Here is a 21,215-nt window from a genome sequence, read left to right as displayed (position 1 = left end):
AGACTTAGAACCTAGCAATAGACATATGTGAACAAAAGATTATTTTATTCCTCTGACATATGTCCATAGAAAGGCAAGTGCACTGGGCTTCTGCTCCTTTCTGCCATCTGAAATGCAAATGTCAGGGCTGGAGTTTTGAGCAAGCATCTCAGATTAGGTGGTTTAAGTTATTTAATCCTTTTTCTTCTGGTGGATTTAGACCTACTTCAACTAATAGAGTACAAAATCATAAAGAGTTTTCTAAGTTTCCTACTTTTTTTCACTTAAGCAGTCAAGAAATTCAGATATTTATGTTTTGAAATTTTCAGTTAGGGTAGTGAAAAGTTAAAAAAAAAAAAAAAAGCTCATGGAACTGTAGGGGATGCACCGAAAAAGGAAGAGTATCATGAAGCAAGCAGCCATTGTAATAGATTTGAAATAAGAACCTAACAGTAATGGTAGTAGAAAAGGAAATGGGATGAATTAATGAGAGATACATTTATTCAAACAACTGAGAGATTTAGTTATTGGGCTTAAATTCCAGTTCTTCAATTTTCATCATAGGCAATTAATTAACATCTCTGAGGCTAATAGATTTTCAGGACAAAAGGAATCATGATTTGTAAAGTTCTAAGTATAGTGCCCTGAAACAGTAAAAAATAAACAAAAATAATAACTAAATAATAGTAATTATTACTAAAAAAGTAAGACAATCTAGAGGCTAATAATAAGAAAATAATAAACAAGCCTAAAGCACTGCTATAATATACAAAAGTAGAATAAACCCATCACATCTCTATGTACTGATAGACATGTCCATGCATTCTGAAAATATTATAAATAGTGGCCACTGGAAATGCAAGTCTATAGCTTAAAAGGGAATGGTAGTGAATCATACAGTTTATAAGTATCCTCAAAGAAAAAAACAGTTGAAGCAATAGGAAAAGAAACATTTTATAATTAGACAACTGTTTATAATTAGACTGCTGAGAACTAAACTTTTAGAAACTGCTGATTTTTAAATGTACTTATTTGCTTCAATAAATAATTTCCTCCCCATCCCAGTTCACCAAATCTGTACTTTAAATTTCTCTGCTTTGTGTTCTTACCTGGACAACAACCTCTAATGTATCTAAAATGATCAAATTCGCTTCAGTAGCAAGGTTTCCATCAATTAGTGCTTCATGTTCAATTTCGGCTCTTGACCTAATAAAATATATTGTAAGAAACTGTATTGATATTTTTTAAAGCCATAAGGAAAACTACAACTTAAAAATGCATAGAAATGAAGATCTTGAATCTATTTCAATATTTGACTACACAACTGCAAGAGAATAAGAAAGTACTTCATATATTAAAAATGTTTTAAGCTGGCTACTGGTGGCTCACACCAATAATCCTAGGTACTCAGGAGAATGGGATCTGGGATCTGAGGATACCAATTCAAAGCCAGCCTGAGTAGAAAAAATAAAAGTCATGAGACTTTTATTTGCAGTTTATTTGCAGTTAACAGCAAAAAGTCAGAAGTGGGGCTGTGGCTCAAGTGGTAGGATACCAGCTTTGAGCAAAAAAGCTAAGACTCGGGCTGGGAAGATGGCTCAGAGATAGAGTGCTTGTCTTGCATGCATGAGGCTCTGGGTTCGATTCCTCAGCACCACATAAGCAAAAAGAAAAAAGCCGGAAGTGGCACTGTGGCTCAAGTGGTAGAGTGCTAGCCTTGAACTGAATAGCTGAGGGACAACACCCAGGCCCAGAGTTCAGGCCCCACGACTGGACCCAAAAACAAAACAAAACAAAAACAAAAAAGCTGAGACTCATAAGAGTCAGGCCCTGGGTTCAAGCCCTAGAAATAGCATATAACCACACACACACACACACCACACACCACACACACACACACACACACACACACACACTGCGTGTGCATTGTTTCACACTGTATTTTGTTGTCTTTGACATAGCACAATTTCTCACCTGACTATAGAAGGACCATAACAGTGTAAAAGTTTATGCTTTAGCTTTCAGACATTCAGCAAACATACTGCTTTATTCTGAATGGCACAGACACTAGGTGGTGCTATGTAGGATTACATTTAGGACAATTTCATATAAAGGAACATTCAAAATGTTCCAAATTCATCTAAATATTTCAGACTTTCAAAGTTTGTTTTGCCAATCCTGGGGTTTGAATTCTGGGCCTGAGGATCATCCCTGAGCACCTTAAGTTCTATCACTTGAGCCATAATTCCACGTCTGGCCTTTTCTGTAACTAATTGGAGGTAAGAGTCTCACAGACTTCCTGCCTGGGCTGGCTTTAAATTGCAATTCTCAGATCTCAGCCTCATGAGTAGCTAGCAGTACAGGTGTGAATTACTGGCACCTCACTTCAATGTTTTTATCCAGGATAAAAGCACTTAATATTTCTGAGATTTCACCTCATTTCCCTTTCATTTTTTGATATGCTCATCATATAACTACAGCAAGAAGAGATGAAATCACATATTAGAAAAAATGTTGGGGGAAAAACTGAGGTGAGAGTTATGTTAACTAGCTTGATAGCAGTAACCATTTCACAACTACAAACATATAAAAATCACATGACTATTGTAAATATTCACCTTTTTTGTCAATTATAACTTAAGAAGAAGGGTGGGGTGACAAAGAAAACAAAACAATCTGATATACATATATATATATATATACATACATACATATATAAAACACTTTTCTTCCCTATAACACATGAAAAATTCTTTCCCCATATATTCTTTTTTTTTTTTTTTTTGTCGGTCGTGGGGCTGGTCGCTGTCCCTCAGCTCTTCAGCTCAAGGCTAGTGCTCTAACACTTGAGCCACAGCGCCCCTTCTGGTTTTCTGGTGGTTTAATGGAGATAAGAGTCTCATGGAGGTGCTGGGAAGGTGGCTCAGTGGTAGAGCGCTTGCCTTGCATGCCTGAGGCCATGGGTTCGATTCCTCAGCACCACAAAAGCAAAAAGAAAAAAGCCGGAAGTGGCGCTGTGGCTCAAGTGGTAGAGCGCTAGCCTTGAGCTGAAAGAGCTGAAGGACAGAGCCCAGACAGAGTTCAGGCCCCACGACCAGACTCAAAAAAACCCCCAGAAATATCAAATATAAGGTTATATTACTTGTCAAGCTTCTCTGTATTCTGACGCCAGTGGGTCATATCCTTTCTCCACCTCAGGTTTTCTTGACTTCCAAAAGCACTTCCAGATGGGCTTCTCTCTGTCAAGTAAATTTCAAATGATTTTCAAAATGTTATTTCAGTTGGACCATGTATATTTATATTTGCAAATATACAAGAAATACTCCATATCATTAATTTTGCATACAATCATTCTACTCTCAGTACAAGTGGAAGAACATGGCAATGGTGCTTCTTATTTTAAAAAGATTCAGCGTATAGAGGATTTAAAGAAGCATAGGTTCTAATCCTGATTTTCTTTTCAGGGCCTGAAGGATATGATCATTTTTTTTCTACCACTTTCTTGCTTATTTCATTAGCCATGACACTCTCCTTGATATTACCTATGAGCCTAAAGACTTTCTATATATGCTACTGATTTAGGACATGTACAATTGCTATGCTCCTTTTACTTCATAGTTCTGGTACTAATTTCCACTGATTAACCTTTTATCACTTCATTAGAAAGCCTTTTCCAACTCTCCAAAAATGCCTCTCCTCTGAGTTTGATTTTTCCTGTCAATAGTACTTGGGGCCACAAGAACACAAGTTACTTTGGGAGAGAAATGGTGTGTTTTGTCCAGAATTTTATGCCTAGGCTGCTAAAGTGTCTGGCACATGTCAAGAGATCAATAAGCTTCTGTTCAACAAGTAAACAAAATGGAATGAATTCTGCAAGTAATTGCTTCTTGCTAGGTGTCAATGGTTCATGCTTGTATTCCTAGCTATTTTGGAGGTGAAGATTGGGAAGATCATGGTTTAAGAGTATGGACCTCAAATCTCTTGAGACAACTCATTTAATCAATAGCTGGGTATTATGGTGTACCTCTATCATTCCAGCTATCACAGGAAGCATAAATAAAGGATTGCAGCCCAGGCCAGCCAGGACAAAAAGCAAGACTCTATAAAGGCAGCCCTGGCATAGAAGTCCACAAATCTCCATCTTCAAAATAAGCAAGAAGCGGCTGGGAAGGTGGCTCAGTGGTAGAGCACTTGCCTTGCATGCATGAAGCCCTAGGTTCGATTCCTCAGCACCACATAAGCAAAAAGAAAAAAAGCGGAAGTGGCTCTGTGGCTCAAGTGGTAGAGCGCTAGCCTTGAGCTGAAGAGCTGAGGGACAGCACCCAGGCCCAGAGTTCAGCCCCAGGACCGGACACCCCCCCCCCAAAAAAAAGAAAGAAAGAAAAAAGAAAAAAAAAACAAAATAAGCAAGAAGCCTGGATGGAAGCATAGCTCAAGTGACAGAGTACCAGCTGAGCAAGCAAGTTAAGCAAGTATGTTCTGGGTTCAACTCCCAGTACTAGCAAAACAAACAAAACAACAAAAAGAACTGGAGATATGGGGCTCATGGGGTAGAGAACCTGAGTAGCAAGTATGAAGTCTTATATTCAAAACCCCACTACCACAAAATAATAATAATGACAACTGCTTGCTTGGATCTATTCTATATGGGGCAAGGAAAGAGGAAGGTAGGATTTCTCTCAGGTAGTCTAGTCTAGATTTGAATGTTAAGAGTCTTTTTACTGGGCTAGTTCTGAGGCTTGAGTTTTTCTATATAGTTTTTTTTTTTGTCGGTCGTGGGACTTGAACTCTGGGCCTGGGCGTTGTCCCTCAGCTCTTCAACTCAAGGCGAGCGCTCTACCACTTGAGCTACAGCGCCACTTCCTTGAGTTTTTCTTTTTTACTCAAGACTAGTACTCTATTACTTGAGCCACAGTTCTATTTCCAGCTTCTTGGTGGTTAACTGGAGACAAGTGCCTCACAGACTTTCTTACAGGGCTGGCTTAGAACCATGATCCTCAGATCTCAGTTTTCTGAGTAGCTATGATTATAGGCATGAACCACTTTGCCCAGTGCCATGGGTCTTTTAAGGGGCAAGAAATGATTCATACAAATACATTATAAGGGAAGAAGGCACTAAGCATTGTGGAGAAATGTATAAGCCAACACCAGAAATCAACCAGATTTCAAGCACTCAACCAAAAAAACTAATAGTCCTTTATGAAAAAGATGAGATTTTAAATTGATTGGGAGCAAAAAAAAATGAAAGTTCAACTAGGAATTAAAATAATGGGTAACCCCTCTGTATATTACCTCCCCCCTCTTTTTTTTCCCCATGCCAGTTCTGGGGCTCGAACTCAGGGCCTGGACACTGTTCCTGAACTTCTTTTGCTCAAGGCTAGCTACTCCCTACTTGAGCCACAGTGCCACTTCTGGCTTTTTCTGTTTATATGGTATTGAGGAATCGAACCCAGGGCTTTATGCATGCTAAGCAAGCACTCTACCACCAAATCACACTCCCAGTCTTGAACATCACCTTTATCATAAAAATTTTAAAAAATGAGGAACAATTATTTGATATAGTAACAGCCAGGTTTGTGTGTTTTTTCTACTTTCCTTTGTTTCTTTCCTTCCCTCACTCCCTTTTTTACTTTTAAATCTTAGTGTTGATTAATTTTATGAAAGAAAAATGCACATATTAAGATACTTAGCAAAGTATCCTTAATCTATTTCATTTCAATATTAACACCTATTTTTTTTAGTTAAGAATATCTATGATTAGGTGACCTAGCTTAAATGTCTAAATGTAAATAATTATTATAGAGGCTTAACTTTGCAAAAACAAGTTCAAGTGTTATATTCAAATGGCCATAGTTGTTCCTCAGGCCTACAAGTTTAAAATGTAAAAACGTTTAACAAACAAACAAAAACATTTAACAAGTTTAAAATATAACAAACATATAATAGCTTATAACTGTTAATAGATTCATTCTAAATATAAGCCTTTGAAAGAAATGTAGAATACAAAGAATATTAAATTGGAAATACAAAAATTTTGTTCCTATCACTTAGCTTATGATCTTTGGCAAGTTCTTTATCTTTTAATTTCTTATATAAAACATTATTCTTTAGGCTATGAAAATAATTGAATATTCTAAGTAAAATATATTTTTATACTTTCACAGACAGTTGTACATAGTTAACAAAAAATTACATTGTAAACTACATATAACTGAAGTTAAAAATAGTGCCATAGTAAGTTAAAAGAACACAAAAAATTATACTGTAAACGATATGTAACTAAAGTTAAAAATAGTGCCAAATTAATTCTTTCACAGGCAAATTCTTACTCATTATAAAATTCCAAACATATATAGCATATAAAAAGCTACTTAAGTAAATGACCACTATGTTAATGAACTGTCAGAAAACTATAATGAGAAAATACTAAATCACATTAACACATATTTTTGTTAATAAATATACAGTGCTGTTAGCACATACTATATGTTCAGATGATTTAAAAACTCATCAATAGCCAAGCACTGGTGGCTCATGCCTGTAATTCTAGCTACTCAGGAGGCTGAGATATGAGGATTGTGGTTCAAAGCCAGCCCACCAGAAAACCTGAAGTGGCACTGTAGCTCAAGTGGTAGAGCACTAGCCTTGAGCTGAAGAGCTCAGGGGCAGCGCCCAGACCCAGAGTTCAAACCCCATGACTGACCAAACAAAACAAAATGAAACAAAAACTCATCAATAATATTATTTGTATATAACTTTGGAAATTCCAAACGTTTACAAAGGCAGTAAGATCAGTTGTTACACTATCTTATTTTTGCTGGTCCTGGGGCTTGAACTCAGGGCCTAGGCTTTATTCTCGAGCCTCTGTGTGCTCAAGGCTAGTGCTCTACAACTTGAGCCACAGTGCCACTTCCTGTTTTCTGGTGGTTTATTGGAGGTAAGAGTCTCATGGACTTTTCTGCCTGAGCTGGCTTTGAACTGCAATCCTCAGGTCTCAGCCTCCTTAGTAGCTAGGATTACAGGCTTCCCTAGTTTTTCTGTTCAATGCTAGCACTTTACTAGTTGAACTCTACTCTGGCTATTTGGTAGTAAAGTCAAGATAAGAGTCTCATGGACTTTCCTGCTCAGGCAGGCTATGAATTGCAATCCTCAGATCTCAGCCTCTTGAATAGTTTTAAGCCACTGGCAGCATATCTTCGAAGTTCTTGAACAGTCACAAGTAGATGACGGAAAGGAAGGCAGGAGGATTAAGGGACAAGGCCAACCAATATACCAGACCTGGGATTAGAAATAGAGTTCAGGGGCTAGGAAGGTGGCTCAGTGGTAGAGTGCTTGCCTTGCATGCATGAGGCCCTGGGTTTGATTCCTCAACACCATATAAGCAAAAAGAAAAAAGCTGGAAGTGGCACTGTGGCTCAAGTGGTAGAGCACCAGCCTTGAGCTGAATAGCTGAGGGACAGCGCCCAGGCCCTGAGTTCAGGATCCACGACCGGACCCACTCCCCCCCACAAAAAAAAAGAACTAGAGTTCAAGTGCTACTGCTATTTTTCCTAATATTTGTGTTTGGTGGCCAAAATGTTTGATAAAGGGCATATTAATTTATTATACAAAGAAAAATACTTGGGGCTGGGAAGGTGCCTCAGTGGTAGAGCACTTGCCTTGCATGCATGAGGCCCTGGGTTCGATTCCTCAGCACCACATAAGCAAAAAGAAAAAAGCCGGAAGTGGCACTGTGGCTCAAGTGGTAGAGTGCTAGCCTTGAGCTGAAGAGCTGAGGGACAGCGCCCAGGCCCAGAGTTCAGGCCCCACGACCCGACCCCCCCAAAACAAAACAAAACAAAACAAAGAAATATACTTTTAGTAGTAAAAAGCCATGCTCAATAGAATGAACACTAGGTGTTGATGGAGACAACTATAATAAATATGCCACTCTATAGGGAGTTGACAATGGAAGAAGATACACATATGTTGGGCAGGTAAATCTCTGGATCTTATACTCAGTTTTAGTGTCAGACTAAATCTGTTAGAAGGAAAACTCTGAAATCTGCTTTAAAAGAGGGAAAAGCCAGCTTCCTGTGACTCATACCTATCATGATAGCTATTCAGGAGGCAAGGATCTGGATCAAAACCAACCTAGGTATATGTCTTCAAGATCCTTATTTCCAATTAACCAGCTGGAATTGGGCATACCTTTAAGAGGTACAGTACCAACAGTGATAGAAAAAAAAAAAAAAGGTGTTGGGCCACTTATGGCTCATACTTATAATCCTAGCTACTCAGGAAACTGAGATCTGAGGATCGTGGTCCAAAGCTAGCACAGGCAGGAAAGTGGGTGACACTTATCTCCAATTAATCACCAGCAAACTGAAAGTGCTGTGGCTCAAAGTGACAGAGGACTAGCCTTGAGCAAAAGAGCTCAGGGACAGTGCCCAGGCAGTGAATTCAAGCACCACAACAGCGCTCCCCACCCCACCCCCCCACCCCCGCAAAAAAAAAAAAAAGGTGAGTGAGAGTGTAAGGCCTTGAGTTCAATCCCTAGTACCAGAAAACAAACAAACATGACTGGGGAGCTTCAAGTGTAGTGTAAGTACAAGGCCAAGATTTCAAACCTCAGTAATGCAATAAATGGGAATGGCAAATCAGGCTATTAATAATTATACAGGGAAGCCGGGTGTTGGTGGCTCATGCCTGTAATCCTAGCTACTCAGGAGGCTGAGATCTAAGGATCTTGATTCAAAGTCAGCCCAGACAGGAAAGTCCGTGAGGCTCTTATCTCCAATTATCCAACAGAAAACCAGAAGTGGTTCAAGTGGTAGAGTGCTAGCCTTGAGCTGAAGAGCTCAGGGACAGAGCCCAGGCCCAGAGTTCAAGCCCCATGACTGACCAAAAAAAAATTACACAGGGTACCATGTATTAAATGAGACTATCCAAAGCAAACTGGGAAGTACTTTCACCCTTTTAAAGTCAGAATTCTAACTTGCATACTGCAGAGAAATAATTACTAAAGTTAACTCAGAAAACAATTAAAAAAACAGACTGCCACTGAAAACCTGTAACAATGATATCTATAATATATAATTCAAGAAAATGAAAAGAATCCTCACCAGGAGAAGATATTGTGTACATACCGAGCTGTCCTCGGCTTCGGCGCACCATTTCTTGCCTAGCACCTATGCTTCCAAGAATAGCTTCTTCAAGCTTTGCTCTCATGTCTTTTGATTTCTTAAAGGTCAAACTATTCATTCTTTCAAATACTTTTTTTCCCTAAAATTTACACATCAAAAAACAAACAAACAGGCATTGAGAACATTTTCTTCCTGCTTTTCAACATTATTTTTCCTTTCTTGTTACAATGGCTACTTACTTTGTACTCAAAGCAAGATACACAAAGATAAAGCAGGTCTAACAGACGATTTAGTTGTAGAACTGAGAGATCTGTAAACCATTTTTGTAGAACTGTTTCATCTGCATTCTTGAGAACCCAAAGTAGACAGATCAAAAGACTCCGACTTGATTCTGCTGAAAATGTTGTATGCTGCCTGCCACTCTGAAAAGAAAGAGCAACAGAATGAGACCTACTAATCAGTGATTGGTTCGTATTTATTGGTTGCCAATAGACAAGACAGATTGGATGTTTTCTCTCTAAAAGTAACAAACTAGGCATACTGGTGCATGTCTAGAATTCCAGCACATGAAAGCTAAGGTAGAAGGATCATGAGTTTAATGCCAGCCTGAGCCACATTAACAAATCTGGGGCCAACCTGGAGTACATAGTGAGACCCCTGTCTCAAAAATCAGAAAATAAATATTAAATTGATACATAAAAGAAAAATAAAATGAAAATTGTTTAAAAATTAGATAATTAAAAGAACCATTTATACCAGGTACTGGTAGCTCATGCCTATAATTCTAGCTACTCAGGAGGCTGAGATCTGAGAATTGTGGCTTGAAGCCAGCTTAAGCAGGAAAGTTTGTGAGACTCTTATCTCCAAAAAGCCAGAAGAAGAGCTGTGGCTCAAGTGGTAGAATGCTAGCCTTGTGTAAAAAAGCTCATGAACAGCGCCTTGGCATTTAGTTCAATCCCCAGGACTCTCACCAAAAAACAAAAACAAAGCCCAGCACCAGTTGCTGTAATCCTAGCAACTGAGGAGGCTGAGAATTGTGGATGGAGGTTCAAGTCAGCCCAGGCAGGAACGTCTGTGAGACTCTTATCTCCAATTAACCATCAGAAAAAGGTAGAAAAGGAGCTGTGGCTCAAGTGCTGGAGTGCTAGCCCTGAACAAAAAGGCTCAGGGACAGCAAGCCCTGAGTTCAAGCCCTAGGGCTATGGCAAGTGCACACATGTGCACACACGTGTACGCTCACGCACACACACACACACACACACATCACTTGGTTTAGATAACACTTGTATAAAACAGTAGTATAAAGCCTTATAATTAATGCCTGGAGTTTAATATTTTCTTAGTAACAGAAGTTTGTTTTGGTCTATAGCAGGACATTTTGAATACAAAGCAGAACTGGCATTTCTATAATGCCAGCATTAAAATGGCTGAGGCAAAAAGACTGCAAGATAACGTCTAACCTGGGCTTCACAGAGATCAGGTCTCCTAAAACTAAAAAAGCTGTGTAGAGACAGGTGACAGAGGTTTAGGCCTGTAATCCTAACTACTCAGGAGGCTGAAATCTGAGGATCACAGTTTGAAACCAGCCTGGTGCACAAAAGTCTGTGAGACTTTTTTTTTTTGGGTCCGGTTGTGGGGCCTGAACTCTGAGCCTGGGCGCTGTCCCTCAGCTCTTTAGCTCAAGGCTAGCACTCTACCACTTGAGCCACAGCACCACTTCCGGCTTTTTTCTTTTTGCTTATGTGGTGCTGAGGAATCGAACCCAGGGCCTCAGGCATGCCAGGCAAACGCTCTACCACTGAGCCACCTTCCCAGCCCAGTCTGTGAGACTTTTATCTCCAATTAACCATCAAAAGCTGGGAGTGGAGCTGTAACTCAAGTGGTAGAACACTGACTGGCCTTTAACACAAAAGTTTAGGTACGTTCTGAGTCCAAGACCCAGTATCAACACACGCGTGCGCGCGCACACACACACACACACACACACACACACATACACACACACACACGCGCGCGCACGCGCGAGCGTGCCATGGTGGAAATTTTCAAAATTCTGAATGCCATAACATAGGGTTTTTATCTCATCAACTATGACATAATAGTTTTAAAACAATTTGGTACAAAGCAGACAATATTCTAAAAACTTTAATGTTTTCATGTAATAAATACAATTTAAGAGTACTCTTGCTTCAGCTAATACAATAGTCTCAGTTATTTAAGTATGTGTCTTTCATTTCTGCAAGAGGAATGTTTTACCGTTGATGTGAGTAGGAAACTGCCAGGTCTAGTTAGTTGAGGGACTGATGTTCCTGCAATTGCCATGGCAACAGTCTGGCTTATCATACTTCCATTTTCACTTTCATAATCATCAGGAGCCATATAAATTGGTCTTCCTCGCTGATTGTGAGTTTCTGACAGAAAACCAAAATCAGTTAGCTCAACCAACAGTTAATAAAGCACACAATTATTTTCCTCTTTACCCCATTATTCTTCAGAAGAAAACCCCATAAACATCTAATAGACAGTGTGAACAATGTAGAGTCTAGAAGTACCTAGTTAAAAAACCAAATGTAAAGCCAGGTGGTAGCTAGAAGCTTACAACTATAATGTTGGCTATTCAGGAGGTTTAGATCTGAGCACTGAAGTTCAAAGCCAGCTCAGGAAGGAAAGTCCATCAGACTCCCATCTACAATTAGCTACCAAAAAGCCAGAAGTTGAGCTGTAGCTCAAGTGGCAGAGCACTAGCCTTGAACAAAAAAGCTTAAGGAAGCCGGACACCAATGGCCCACGCCTGTAATCCTAGCTATTCAGGAGGCTGAGATCTGAGGATCGCGATTCCAGTCAGCCCGGGCAGGAAAGCCTGTGAGACTCTTATCTCCAATAAATCACTTCAAAACCGGAAGGGGTGCTGTGGCTCAAGCAGTAGAGCGCTTGCCTTGAGCTGAAGAGGGCAAGGACAGCGCCCAGGCCCAGAGTTCAAGCCCCACAATCGGGGGGGGGGGGGGGGGGGAGAAAAAAAAGGAAAAAGCTTAGGGACAGCACCTATTCCCTGAGTTCAAGCTCTAGAAACAGCAAACACAAACAAAATCAGTAACAACGACAAAAAAAACCCTATGTGTAACTTTTAACTCTTCAAAAACTTAACCAACTATAGCTTGTTGATTAAGCCTTAACATTACCATAAAGTTGATGAATACCTACTTTTTAAGTTTTCTGTATTCAATGCTGTGAAAAATAGGTAAGAACCAACGATTGTTCACTTTTTATTGTGATACACAATTTACTGGCTGGATGAACTGATCATATAGACATGATTAGGGTCACACAGCATTTTAAGCAAAACTTAAATCCAGAATAGCAACAGGAGGTGGGCACAAAATTATTAGAGAGGACAGTACACACTACACACTCTACAACTTGAGCTCAGAGCCACTTCTGGCTTTTTCTGCCCAGGGCCTCATGCATACAAGGCAAGCACTCTACTACTGAGCCACCTTCCCAGCCCCTCTTAAGTGTTTTTTTTGTTTTTTTTTTTTAATTTTATTTTATTTGTGAACATACTGTACAGAGGGGTTACAATTACATGGGCAAGATAATGCATACATTTCTTACCAAGCATTGCAGCCTCCTCCTTTGTTTACCCTTCACCTCCCTTCCCAGCCTCCCCCCTCCCCTCTTAAGTGTATTTTTATGTTGCTTCTACTTCTCTAAACTGTACTAGTCTGAATTTCAGAATATCGTAATAGTTTTTAACTTTTTATAATACATTTTGTATTCACTTAGTAATTTTTTTATTTTTATTTTTTATTTTGCTCTACCTGAGGCTTGAACTCAGGGCCTGGGCACTGTCTCTGAGCTTCTTTTGCTCAAGACTAGCCCTTTCCCACTTGAGCCACAGTGCCACTTCCGGAGCTTTTCTGTTTATGTGGTACTGAGGAATTGAGCCCAGGGTTTCATGCATCCTAGGTAAACATTCTATCACTAAGCCACATTTCCAGTCCTAGATGGTAAATTTTTGGAAAAAGAGATTAATTACCTATGTAGTCTTTACATATTCATGACATATCTGACTTTATTCTAATTATTTTGGCACTCCCAGGCTATATAATTTGTAAATTAAAAAAAATGCTTGTAATTTCATTTCTCCTCTGCCAAAAGGCCTATTAATAGACCCACACAGTTCAAACCCATGTTCAAGGGTTATCTGTCATTAGTTACTTCTTCCAAGTATTTTAAACATTAACTCATGTCTACAATAGTAATTTGTAGTTTGCAGAGAACTTTAACCTAATAGTTAATAATATAAATATTTCTGCTTTCAAGGGAGGAATTTTGTTTTAGTAGACAAAATACTGAGAAGAAAACCCCCATCACTCACACACAAAAAGTTGGTTATCATTGAATTACCAGTACTATTAAAGCTCCTAATATATATCAGCATTCCAGAAATGTTTTTATCTTTCTTAAGCTGGAAATATTCTAATAAAGTCAATTGTCACCTTAAATTGCACGTATCTGAGCAAAAACAGAGTCTAAATATGACATCTAAATAAACTTTAAATATTAAGAGCAAGAGGAATAAAACCTTGTGGAATGTAGATTTGTGTATGTACGCATGTGTGCTAATCCTGGGGCTTGAACTCACGGCCTGGGTGCTGTTCCTAAGCTTTTTGCTCAAGGCTAGCACTCTATACTTGAGCCACAGCTCTACTTCCAGTTAATTTTCTTTTGGGCAGCTAATTGTAGATAATGGTCTTGCAGACTTTCCTGCCTGGGCTGGCTATGAACTGTAATCCTCCTGAGTAGCTAAGATTACAGGTGTAAAACACCAGCATCCAGAGAGTTCTAGTTTTTAGGAAGCAATATAATTTCAACTTACTAACCAAATGTTAGAGAAAAATAAAAACATAATTCTTATTTGGGTAAATATTAAGTATATACATTTATGAATAAACTATGTACAAAGTTGATACTAAAGTACTAGTCAGCTATAAAGTTTTACTGTAGTCATTTAAGATGTGCGCATGCATGTGCGCACACGTGTGCGCACACGTGCACACACATACACACACCTATTTTCTAAAAGGTGGTCATTAAATTGTTATAAACTCATAATTTGAAAACTCTTTTATTTTTGCCAGTCCTGGGGCTTGAACTCTGAGCCTGGGCATTATTCCTGAGCTGCTTTTGCTAAAGGCGAGTGCTCTACTACTTGAGTTACAGACAGTGCCACTTCTGGCTTTTTCCACATAGTTTATTGGCGATAAATCTCATAGACTTTCATGCTTAGGCTGGCTTTGAACCATGATCCTCAGATCCCAGCCTCCTGAGTGGCTAAGATTACAGGTGTGAGCCACCAGCACCTAGCACTTGAAAACTAAGTTTAAAAATTCATCATAAGAATTATCTGAAGCCGAGTATGATGGCTGATGCCTATAATCCTAGAGATGAGATGATCATAGAGAAAAATAAGTTCATAGAGCCTCACTTCAATCAACAAAAGCTGGGTGTGATGGTTCATGCCTATCATCCCAGCTACTAGGAAAGTATAAGTAGGAGGATCACAGCCTAAGTTGGCCCAGGCATAATTTGAGACTCTATATTAAAAATACCTAAAACAAAAAGGACCTGGAGGTATGCGTCAAGTTGTATAGCATCTACCTAACAATTATGAAGTCCTAATTATGATCTCAATCATGCCAAAAATAAAAAACAACAATAAAAATACTATATCTGCTTGGTGCCGGTGGTTCACATCTGCAATCCTAGCTACTTAGGAGATTGACATCTGAAGATCGCGGTTCAAAGTCAGCATAGGCAGGAAAGATTGGGAAATGGAACTCATGGCAGAGCATAAACTTTGAGCACAAAAGGTCAGGGGCAGTGTCCAGGTTCTGAGTTCAAGCTCCAGGACTGACACAAAACAAAACAAAAACTCTAGTACATAGAATTTTGTCCTGAATTTTCTCACGTAGTCAAAAATTTTAATCAATATGGCTAAATATTTAGTTAGTATAATTTCCATTTACTTATTTTCTGAAGATCTTTATCATGGAGATATTTTCCAATTTTTTTAGATACCAAGTTTTAAGACTTCTCTTAATTATACAAAGTACCTGTAAAATCATACAGCTGAGGTACAGTTTCCATGATAATACCAATCAGAGGAAGATACAGCATGGCCACCCGAGCCTTTATCTGAGGGTCAGAGTACCGTGGGTCAGAGTCATGACTGGATAGTAAATTGTGTACCATATTGATGACTTTCTTATGCAATCCAAACAGTCTATTTAAAAAGAAGATGTGAAGAAGTAGTAAGGTCACAGTGATTAGTTAATATCTTTAAAACAAACAGCATATCAGGTTGATCAACCAATGTGGTTTAGTTTCTTAACTTTAGAATTTATATTTGCAGGTATTTCTATAAACCACTAGTAATCTGAAAGTAAGTAAAATACATTAAAGTATAAAATTTATAAAGTAAGAACTGAGCCAAAAGGAAAGATATAAAATCACTTGTGAATAAAACATCATTTTGACATTAACTTCTTAATTGTGCTTTTGAATTTAAAGAACTTAATAGGAATTAGACTAAATTTTTTTTTTTTTTGGGTCCGGTCATGGGCCTGAACTCTGGGCCTGGGCGCTGTCCCTCAGCTCTTCAGCTCAAGGCTAGCACTCTACCACTTGAACCACAGCACCACTTCCAGCTTTTTTCCTTTTTGCTTATGTGATGCTGAGGAATCGAACTCAGGGCCTCATGCATGCAAGGCAAGCGCTCTACCACTGAGCCACTTCCTAGCCTAGGCTAATATTTTTTAAATGTAATTTTACAGCTGGCACCAAAGGCTTATCCTGTCATCCGAGCTACTACATCCTAGTCATACTCAGGCTAAGTCTGAGGATCACAGTTCAAAGCCAGCCTAGGCAGGAAAGTCTGTGAGACTCTTTAACCACCACCAAAAAAAAGCCCAGAAAAGTGTAGAGTGATAGTCTTGAATGAATAAGCTCAGGGAAAGCAGCCAGGTCTTGAGTTCAAGTTCCAGGACTGGCATAAAAAAAAGGTAAATTTCAGGCATTTTATATTTTATTTTTATCACATTAGGTAATTTTTTTTCTTTTTTTCCTTTTGGGTCTGGTCGTGGGGTCTGAACTCTGGGCCTGGGCGCTGTCCCTCAGCTCTTCACCTCAAGGCTAGCACTCTACCACTTGAGCCACAGCGCCACTTCCAGCTTTTTTTTTTTTTTCTTTTTGCTTATGTGGTGCTGAGGAATCGAACCTAGGACCTCAGGCATGCAAGGCAAAAGCTCTACTACTGAGCCACCTTCCCAGCCCCCCAATATGGAATTTTGCGTGTGTGTGTGCGTGTGTGTGCGCGTGTGTGCGCGCGTGTGCATGCGTGTGTGCGTGTGTGTGTGTGTGTGTGTGTTGTTGTTTTTGCTGGTCCTGGGCGGCTTGAAGTCAGATCTGGACACTGTCTCTGAGCCTCTTTGTGCTTACCACTTGAGTGAGCCACAGCACCACTTCTGGCCTTTTCTGGGTAGTTTATTGGAGATAAGAGTCTCACAGACTTTTCTGCCCATGCTGGCTTCTGTGATCCTCAGATCTCAGCCTCTGAGTAGCTATGATTACAGCATGAGCCATTAGTGCCTGGCTCATTTCATATTTGTAAAAATGAATTGTTACCTTTTTCTGAAAGAAAAATTTATCCATAGGATTATGCAGTCTACTGGCTTGGGTTCCCTTTTGACATCTATCTCTAAATGAACTTCCTTTCTCACAGAGCTCATTTAGTTCCTTATAGTTTTTCCTTGGTTTCAAGAGATTAGGCTAATACTCCAGTAAGGCATACTTTCACCTCACATATTCTTTTTTTTTTTTTTAAATTTTATTGTAAAGATTATGTTCAGAGGGGTTATAGGTAAGTAATGAGTACATTTCTTTTTCAACAGTGTTACTCCCTCCCCCGACACAACCTCACATAGTCTTCTTTCTCTTTTTAGACTGAAGGCATTTTAACCATGCAAATGAGTAAAGTTAAAAATTCACTTCAACTTAGCCCTTAATACTCCATCCAGTAGCAATTTCAATAGTAATTTCAGATCTCATAGTCTCTCCTTAAGCCTCAATCCTCAATCTCAAGGGCAGACCTTGACTGCCACCTTCATCTTTTATTGTTTTTGTTTTTTTGGTCAGTTGTGGTGTTTGAACTCCGGGCCTCAGAACTGTCCCTTCAGCTCTTCAGCTCAAGGCTAATGCTCTACCACTTGAGCCACAGTGCCACTTCTGGCTTTTTCTGTTTATGTGATGCTGAGGAATCGAACCCAGGGCCTCATGCATGCAAGGCAAGCACTCTACTGCCCCAGCCTCTGCCATCTCAGTCTTAAGAAAGGCCAATTTGAGTTTGCTATGGAAGATCTTTTAACATATGTTTAGCTTCATAACTGCTGAAGCATTTTTTCTTTTTGTACCTTCTCACAAACCAATTTCTCCAAATGGTCACAGAACTCTGTCTTTTTTCAACAGTGACTTCATTTACTAAGTTCTTTCTTCCTTTTTTCAAATCCATGATCCTCCTATCTCAGTCTCCCAAATAGCCATGTCTAGATGAACACAGTGCCAGGTAGGCTCCCTACAGTTTCAGGGTTTTTTTTCTGTTTGTTCATTTTGTTTTTTTGGTTTCAGTTCTGGGGCTTCAAATCAGGGTCTGGGCACTGTCCCTAAAGCTTTTTTTGCTCAAGGCTAGCAGTGGACCACTTGATCTCAGTCTCCAAAGTAGCTAGGATTATAGGTATGAGCCACTGGGACCCAGATACCCAAATAGAATTTTCAAAGTAACAATTACTGTGGACATTAAGGAGTGCTACATTACAAAACACAAAGCTGTTTCTACAAATTGAAATCATCAAACTGAAATACTTTTTTTTTTTTTTTTGGGTCGGGTCGTGGGGCCTGAACTCTGGGCCTGGGTGCTGTCCCTCAGCTCTTCAGCTCAAGGCTAGCGCTCTACCACTTGAGCCACAGCGCCACTTCTGGCTTTTTTCTTTTTGCTTATATGGTGCTGAGGAATTGAACCCAGGGCCTCAGGCATGCAAGGCAAGAGCTCTACCACTGAGCAACCTTCCCAGCCCTGAAATACTTTTTTTGTATATAACACTGCAAGGATTTTTTTTTTCCTGTCAGTTGTGGGGCTTGGGTGCTGTCCCTTAGCTCTTCAGCTCAAGGCGAGCACTCTACCGTTTGAGCTATAGCACCACTTCCAGTTTTCTAGTGGTTTATTGGAGATGAGTCTTACAGATTTTTCTGCCCTGGCTGGCTTTGAACTGCGATCCTCAGATCTCAACCTCCTGAGTAGCTAGGATTACAGGCATGAGCCACCGGTGCCCGGCCACTGCAATGTTTTTTCTTTTGGTTGCTGTTGTTTTGTTTTTTGCCAGTCCTGGGGCTTGAACTCAGGACCTGGGAACTGTGCTCAAGGCTAGCACTCTACCACTTGAGCAACAGTGCACTTTCAGCTTTTTTTTTTTTTTGTCGGTTATGGGGCTTGAACTCTGAGCCTGAGTGCTGTCCCTCAGCTCTTCAGCACAAGGCGAGCACTCTACCACTTGAGCTACAGCGCCACTTCCAGTTTTCTGAGTGTTTATTGGAGATAAGACTTTCCTGCCCAGGCTGGCTTTGAATCATGATCCTCAGATCTCAGCCTCCTGAGTAGCTTGGATTACAGGTGTCAGCAACCAGCACCTGGCTTTCAGCTTTTTTTGTTTGTGTGGTACTGAGGAATTGAACCCAGGGCTTCATGCATGCTAGGTAAGCACTCTACCACTAAGCCACATTCCCAAACCCATTGCAAGGTTTTTTAACCTAAGGGGGAATATATACATACATATAAATATGTATGTATGTACGTATTTAAATTTATTTATTTTTAGTAGTGGGGCTTGAACTCTGGGCCTGGGCACTATCTCCGAGCTCCTATTGCTCAAGGCTAGCACTCTACCATTTGAGCCAGTATGCCACTTCTGCCTTTTTCTTTGTTTTGTTTTGTTTTTTTTTTTTTGGTTCGGTTGTGGGGCCTGAACTCTGGGCCTGGGCACTGTCCCTCAGCTCTTCAGCTCAAGGCTAGCGCTCTACCACTTGAGCCACAGCGCCACTTCCGGTTTTTTCTTTTTTGTTTATGTGGTGCTGAGGAATCGAACCCAGGGCCTCATGCATGCAAGGCAAGTACTCTACCACTGAGCCACCTTCCCAGCCCTCTGCCTTTTTCTGTGCTTAATTGCAGATAAGAGTCTCATGGACTTTCTTGCCCAGGCTGGCTTCAAACCATGATCCTCAGATCTCAACCTCCTGAGTAGTTGGGATTCCAAGCATGAGCCACCAGCACCATGTTCAAGAATATTTATTTGTTAAAGGGCAGTCTTTTAAATAAAATGTTACGTAGTTGGATGGCAAAAGATAAATTTTCTATATAATGATTGAAATAAAAAACAAGCCAATTTTTAGCATCTCCAATAGTTCAATAAGTCTAAAAAAGTCCACTTTAGACTAATATGAATTTATATTATAATTACAACTGATTATATGCATTAAGAAAAATGCTACCAATTAAGCCACTGTACAAAAGTTTCAAAATAAATTGTAATTACATAGATAACAAAATATGCAAAAGTTATTAATATTGATGAAATAAATATCATATATGGAACACAGCAAATTAAGAAGCAGAAAGAGTGGGAAATATTATTATTATTATTATTTATTTATTTATTTATTTTGGTTCTGGTCATGGGGCCTGAACTCTGGGCCTGGGCGCTGTCTCTCAGCTCTTCAGCTCAAGGCTAACGCTCTACCACTTGAGCCACAGCGCCACTTCCGGCTTTTTTTTTTTTTTTTTTTTTTTTTTTTAAATTGTATTTTATTTTATTTGAGAACATACTGTACAGAGGGGCTACAATTACATGGGCAGAATAATGCATACATTTCTTACCAAGCATTGCAGCCTCCTCCTTTGTTTACCCTTCACTTCCCTTCCCTGCCTCCCCCCTCCCCTCCGGCTTTTTTTTTTGTTTATGTGGTGCTGAGGAATCGAACCCAGGGCCTCATGCATGCAAGGCAAACGTTCTACCACTGAGCCATCTTCCCAGCCCTTATTTTGATTTTTAAGAAGTCTAAGTGGCATACTTCTGTCCCATTGTCCGAAATCAAATCAATAATTTACAAGGTGAAAACTGATCTACTCACCCTTCAGCATCAGGGTCTAAAATGACAGCTAGCTCTGTTAACACAAGGCCTGCTAAATAATGCTGCTGGCGGAAAGGCAAGGACAATTCAAACATATTTGCAGTCTTCTGGTCTTGCACATTTGTGGAAAATCCAGAACTCTGTTAGAGAATAAGTTACAACAGCTTACAATAGCTATGCAACAAAGAAGCCTGCAGGTAGGGCATTACAACAAATGAAATGTGAACATTATTAAAAGTAAAAGAAACATTACCTACTGTAGTTTATTTTATATTACCATTACAGGAAGTAAACTCTTACTTTTGGTATAGGAAACTAGGGTAAAATTATTGTCAATTTAATTATTTTTCATTGAAATTAATAAAAGTTTAGTTTCATTTTCTTCATTTGGGACACTTCCTTTCTTTTTCTCTTCTATTTTCTTACCATCTAACATTTCAACAGCATTCTTTAAGGGTAAAAGGTAGCTAAATCCAAATGTTATAATATGCAGTCATCTCAAACCACACACAAAAAATTATAGTCAAAGTTATTGGTTTCCAGATGTTGGTTAAATTATTTTTCAGAGAACCTACTCTCTGAAGTACTATCATTTTGTGGTCTAATCACTGGATTTTTTTTTTGATTTTTAAATTTTTTTCTGGGGCTTGAACTCAGTCTAAGCACTGTCTTAGATTTTATGCTCAAGGTTAGTGCTCTAGTACTTGAACCACAGCTCTTCTTCAACTTTTTGTTGTTAATTGAAGATCAGCATCTTACAGACTCTCCTGATCAGGTTGGCTTTGGGCCACAATCCTCTAATTTCAGCTTCCTGAGTAGGTAGGATTACAGGTGTGCAACAGTAGTGTCTGGCTGGATTTCTTTTTTTAAAGT

At 39.5% G+C, this 21,215-nt stretch overlaps 1 protein-coding gene across 17 annotated transcripts in view; it reads right to left on the bottom strand.

Annotated features, from left to right (window-relative positions):
* Dock7 (dedicator of cytokinesis 7) overlaps positions 1–21,215 on the bottom strand; it is a 205,216-nt gene that overhangs the window by 63,759 nt on the left and 120,242 nt on the right. For 9 of the 17 annotated variants that reach the window (XR_011368959.1, XR_011368960.1, XR_011368963.1 and 6 more), the window contains 7 exons: positions 20,343–20,482; positions 15,221–15,390; positions 11,361–11,515; positions 9,344–9,526; positions 9,084–9,243; positions 3,122–3,218; positions 1,089–1,185 (listed from right to left, as the gene is read on the bottom strand). Coding sequence is in view for 6 of the 17 variants with exons in the window: in XM_070008950.1 (XP_069865051.1) it covers positions 1,089–1,185; positions 3,122–3,218; positions 9,084–9,243; positions 9,344–9,526; positions 11,361–11,515; positions 15,221–15,390; positions 20,343–20,482 (1,002 nt within the window). In the remaining 11 variants the exon portion in view is untranslated. The remainder of the gene's footprint in view (positions 1–1,088; positions 1,186–3,121; positions 3,219–9,083; positions 9,244–9,343; positions 9,527–11,360; positions 11,516–15,220; positions 15,391–20,342; positions 20,483–21,215) is intronic. The other 8 variants (XR_011368961.1, XR_011368962.1, XR_011368968.1 and 5 more) reach the window with 1 other exon arrangement.

Source organism: Dipodomys merriami, unplaced genomic scaffold (genome assembly GCF_024711535.1).
Source record: "Dipodomys merriami isolate MVZ:Mamm:240054 unplaced genomic scaffold, mDipMer1.0.p SCAF_71, whole genome shotgun sequence".
NCBI lineage: Eukaryota > Metazoa > Chordata > Mammalia > Rodentia > Heteromyidae > Dipodomys > Dipodomys merriami.
Note: the sequence above shows the minus strand (reverse complement) of the source record. Positions and strands in the feature narration are given on the sequence as shown.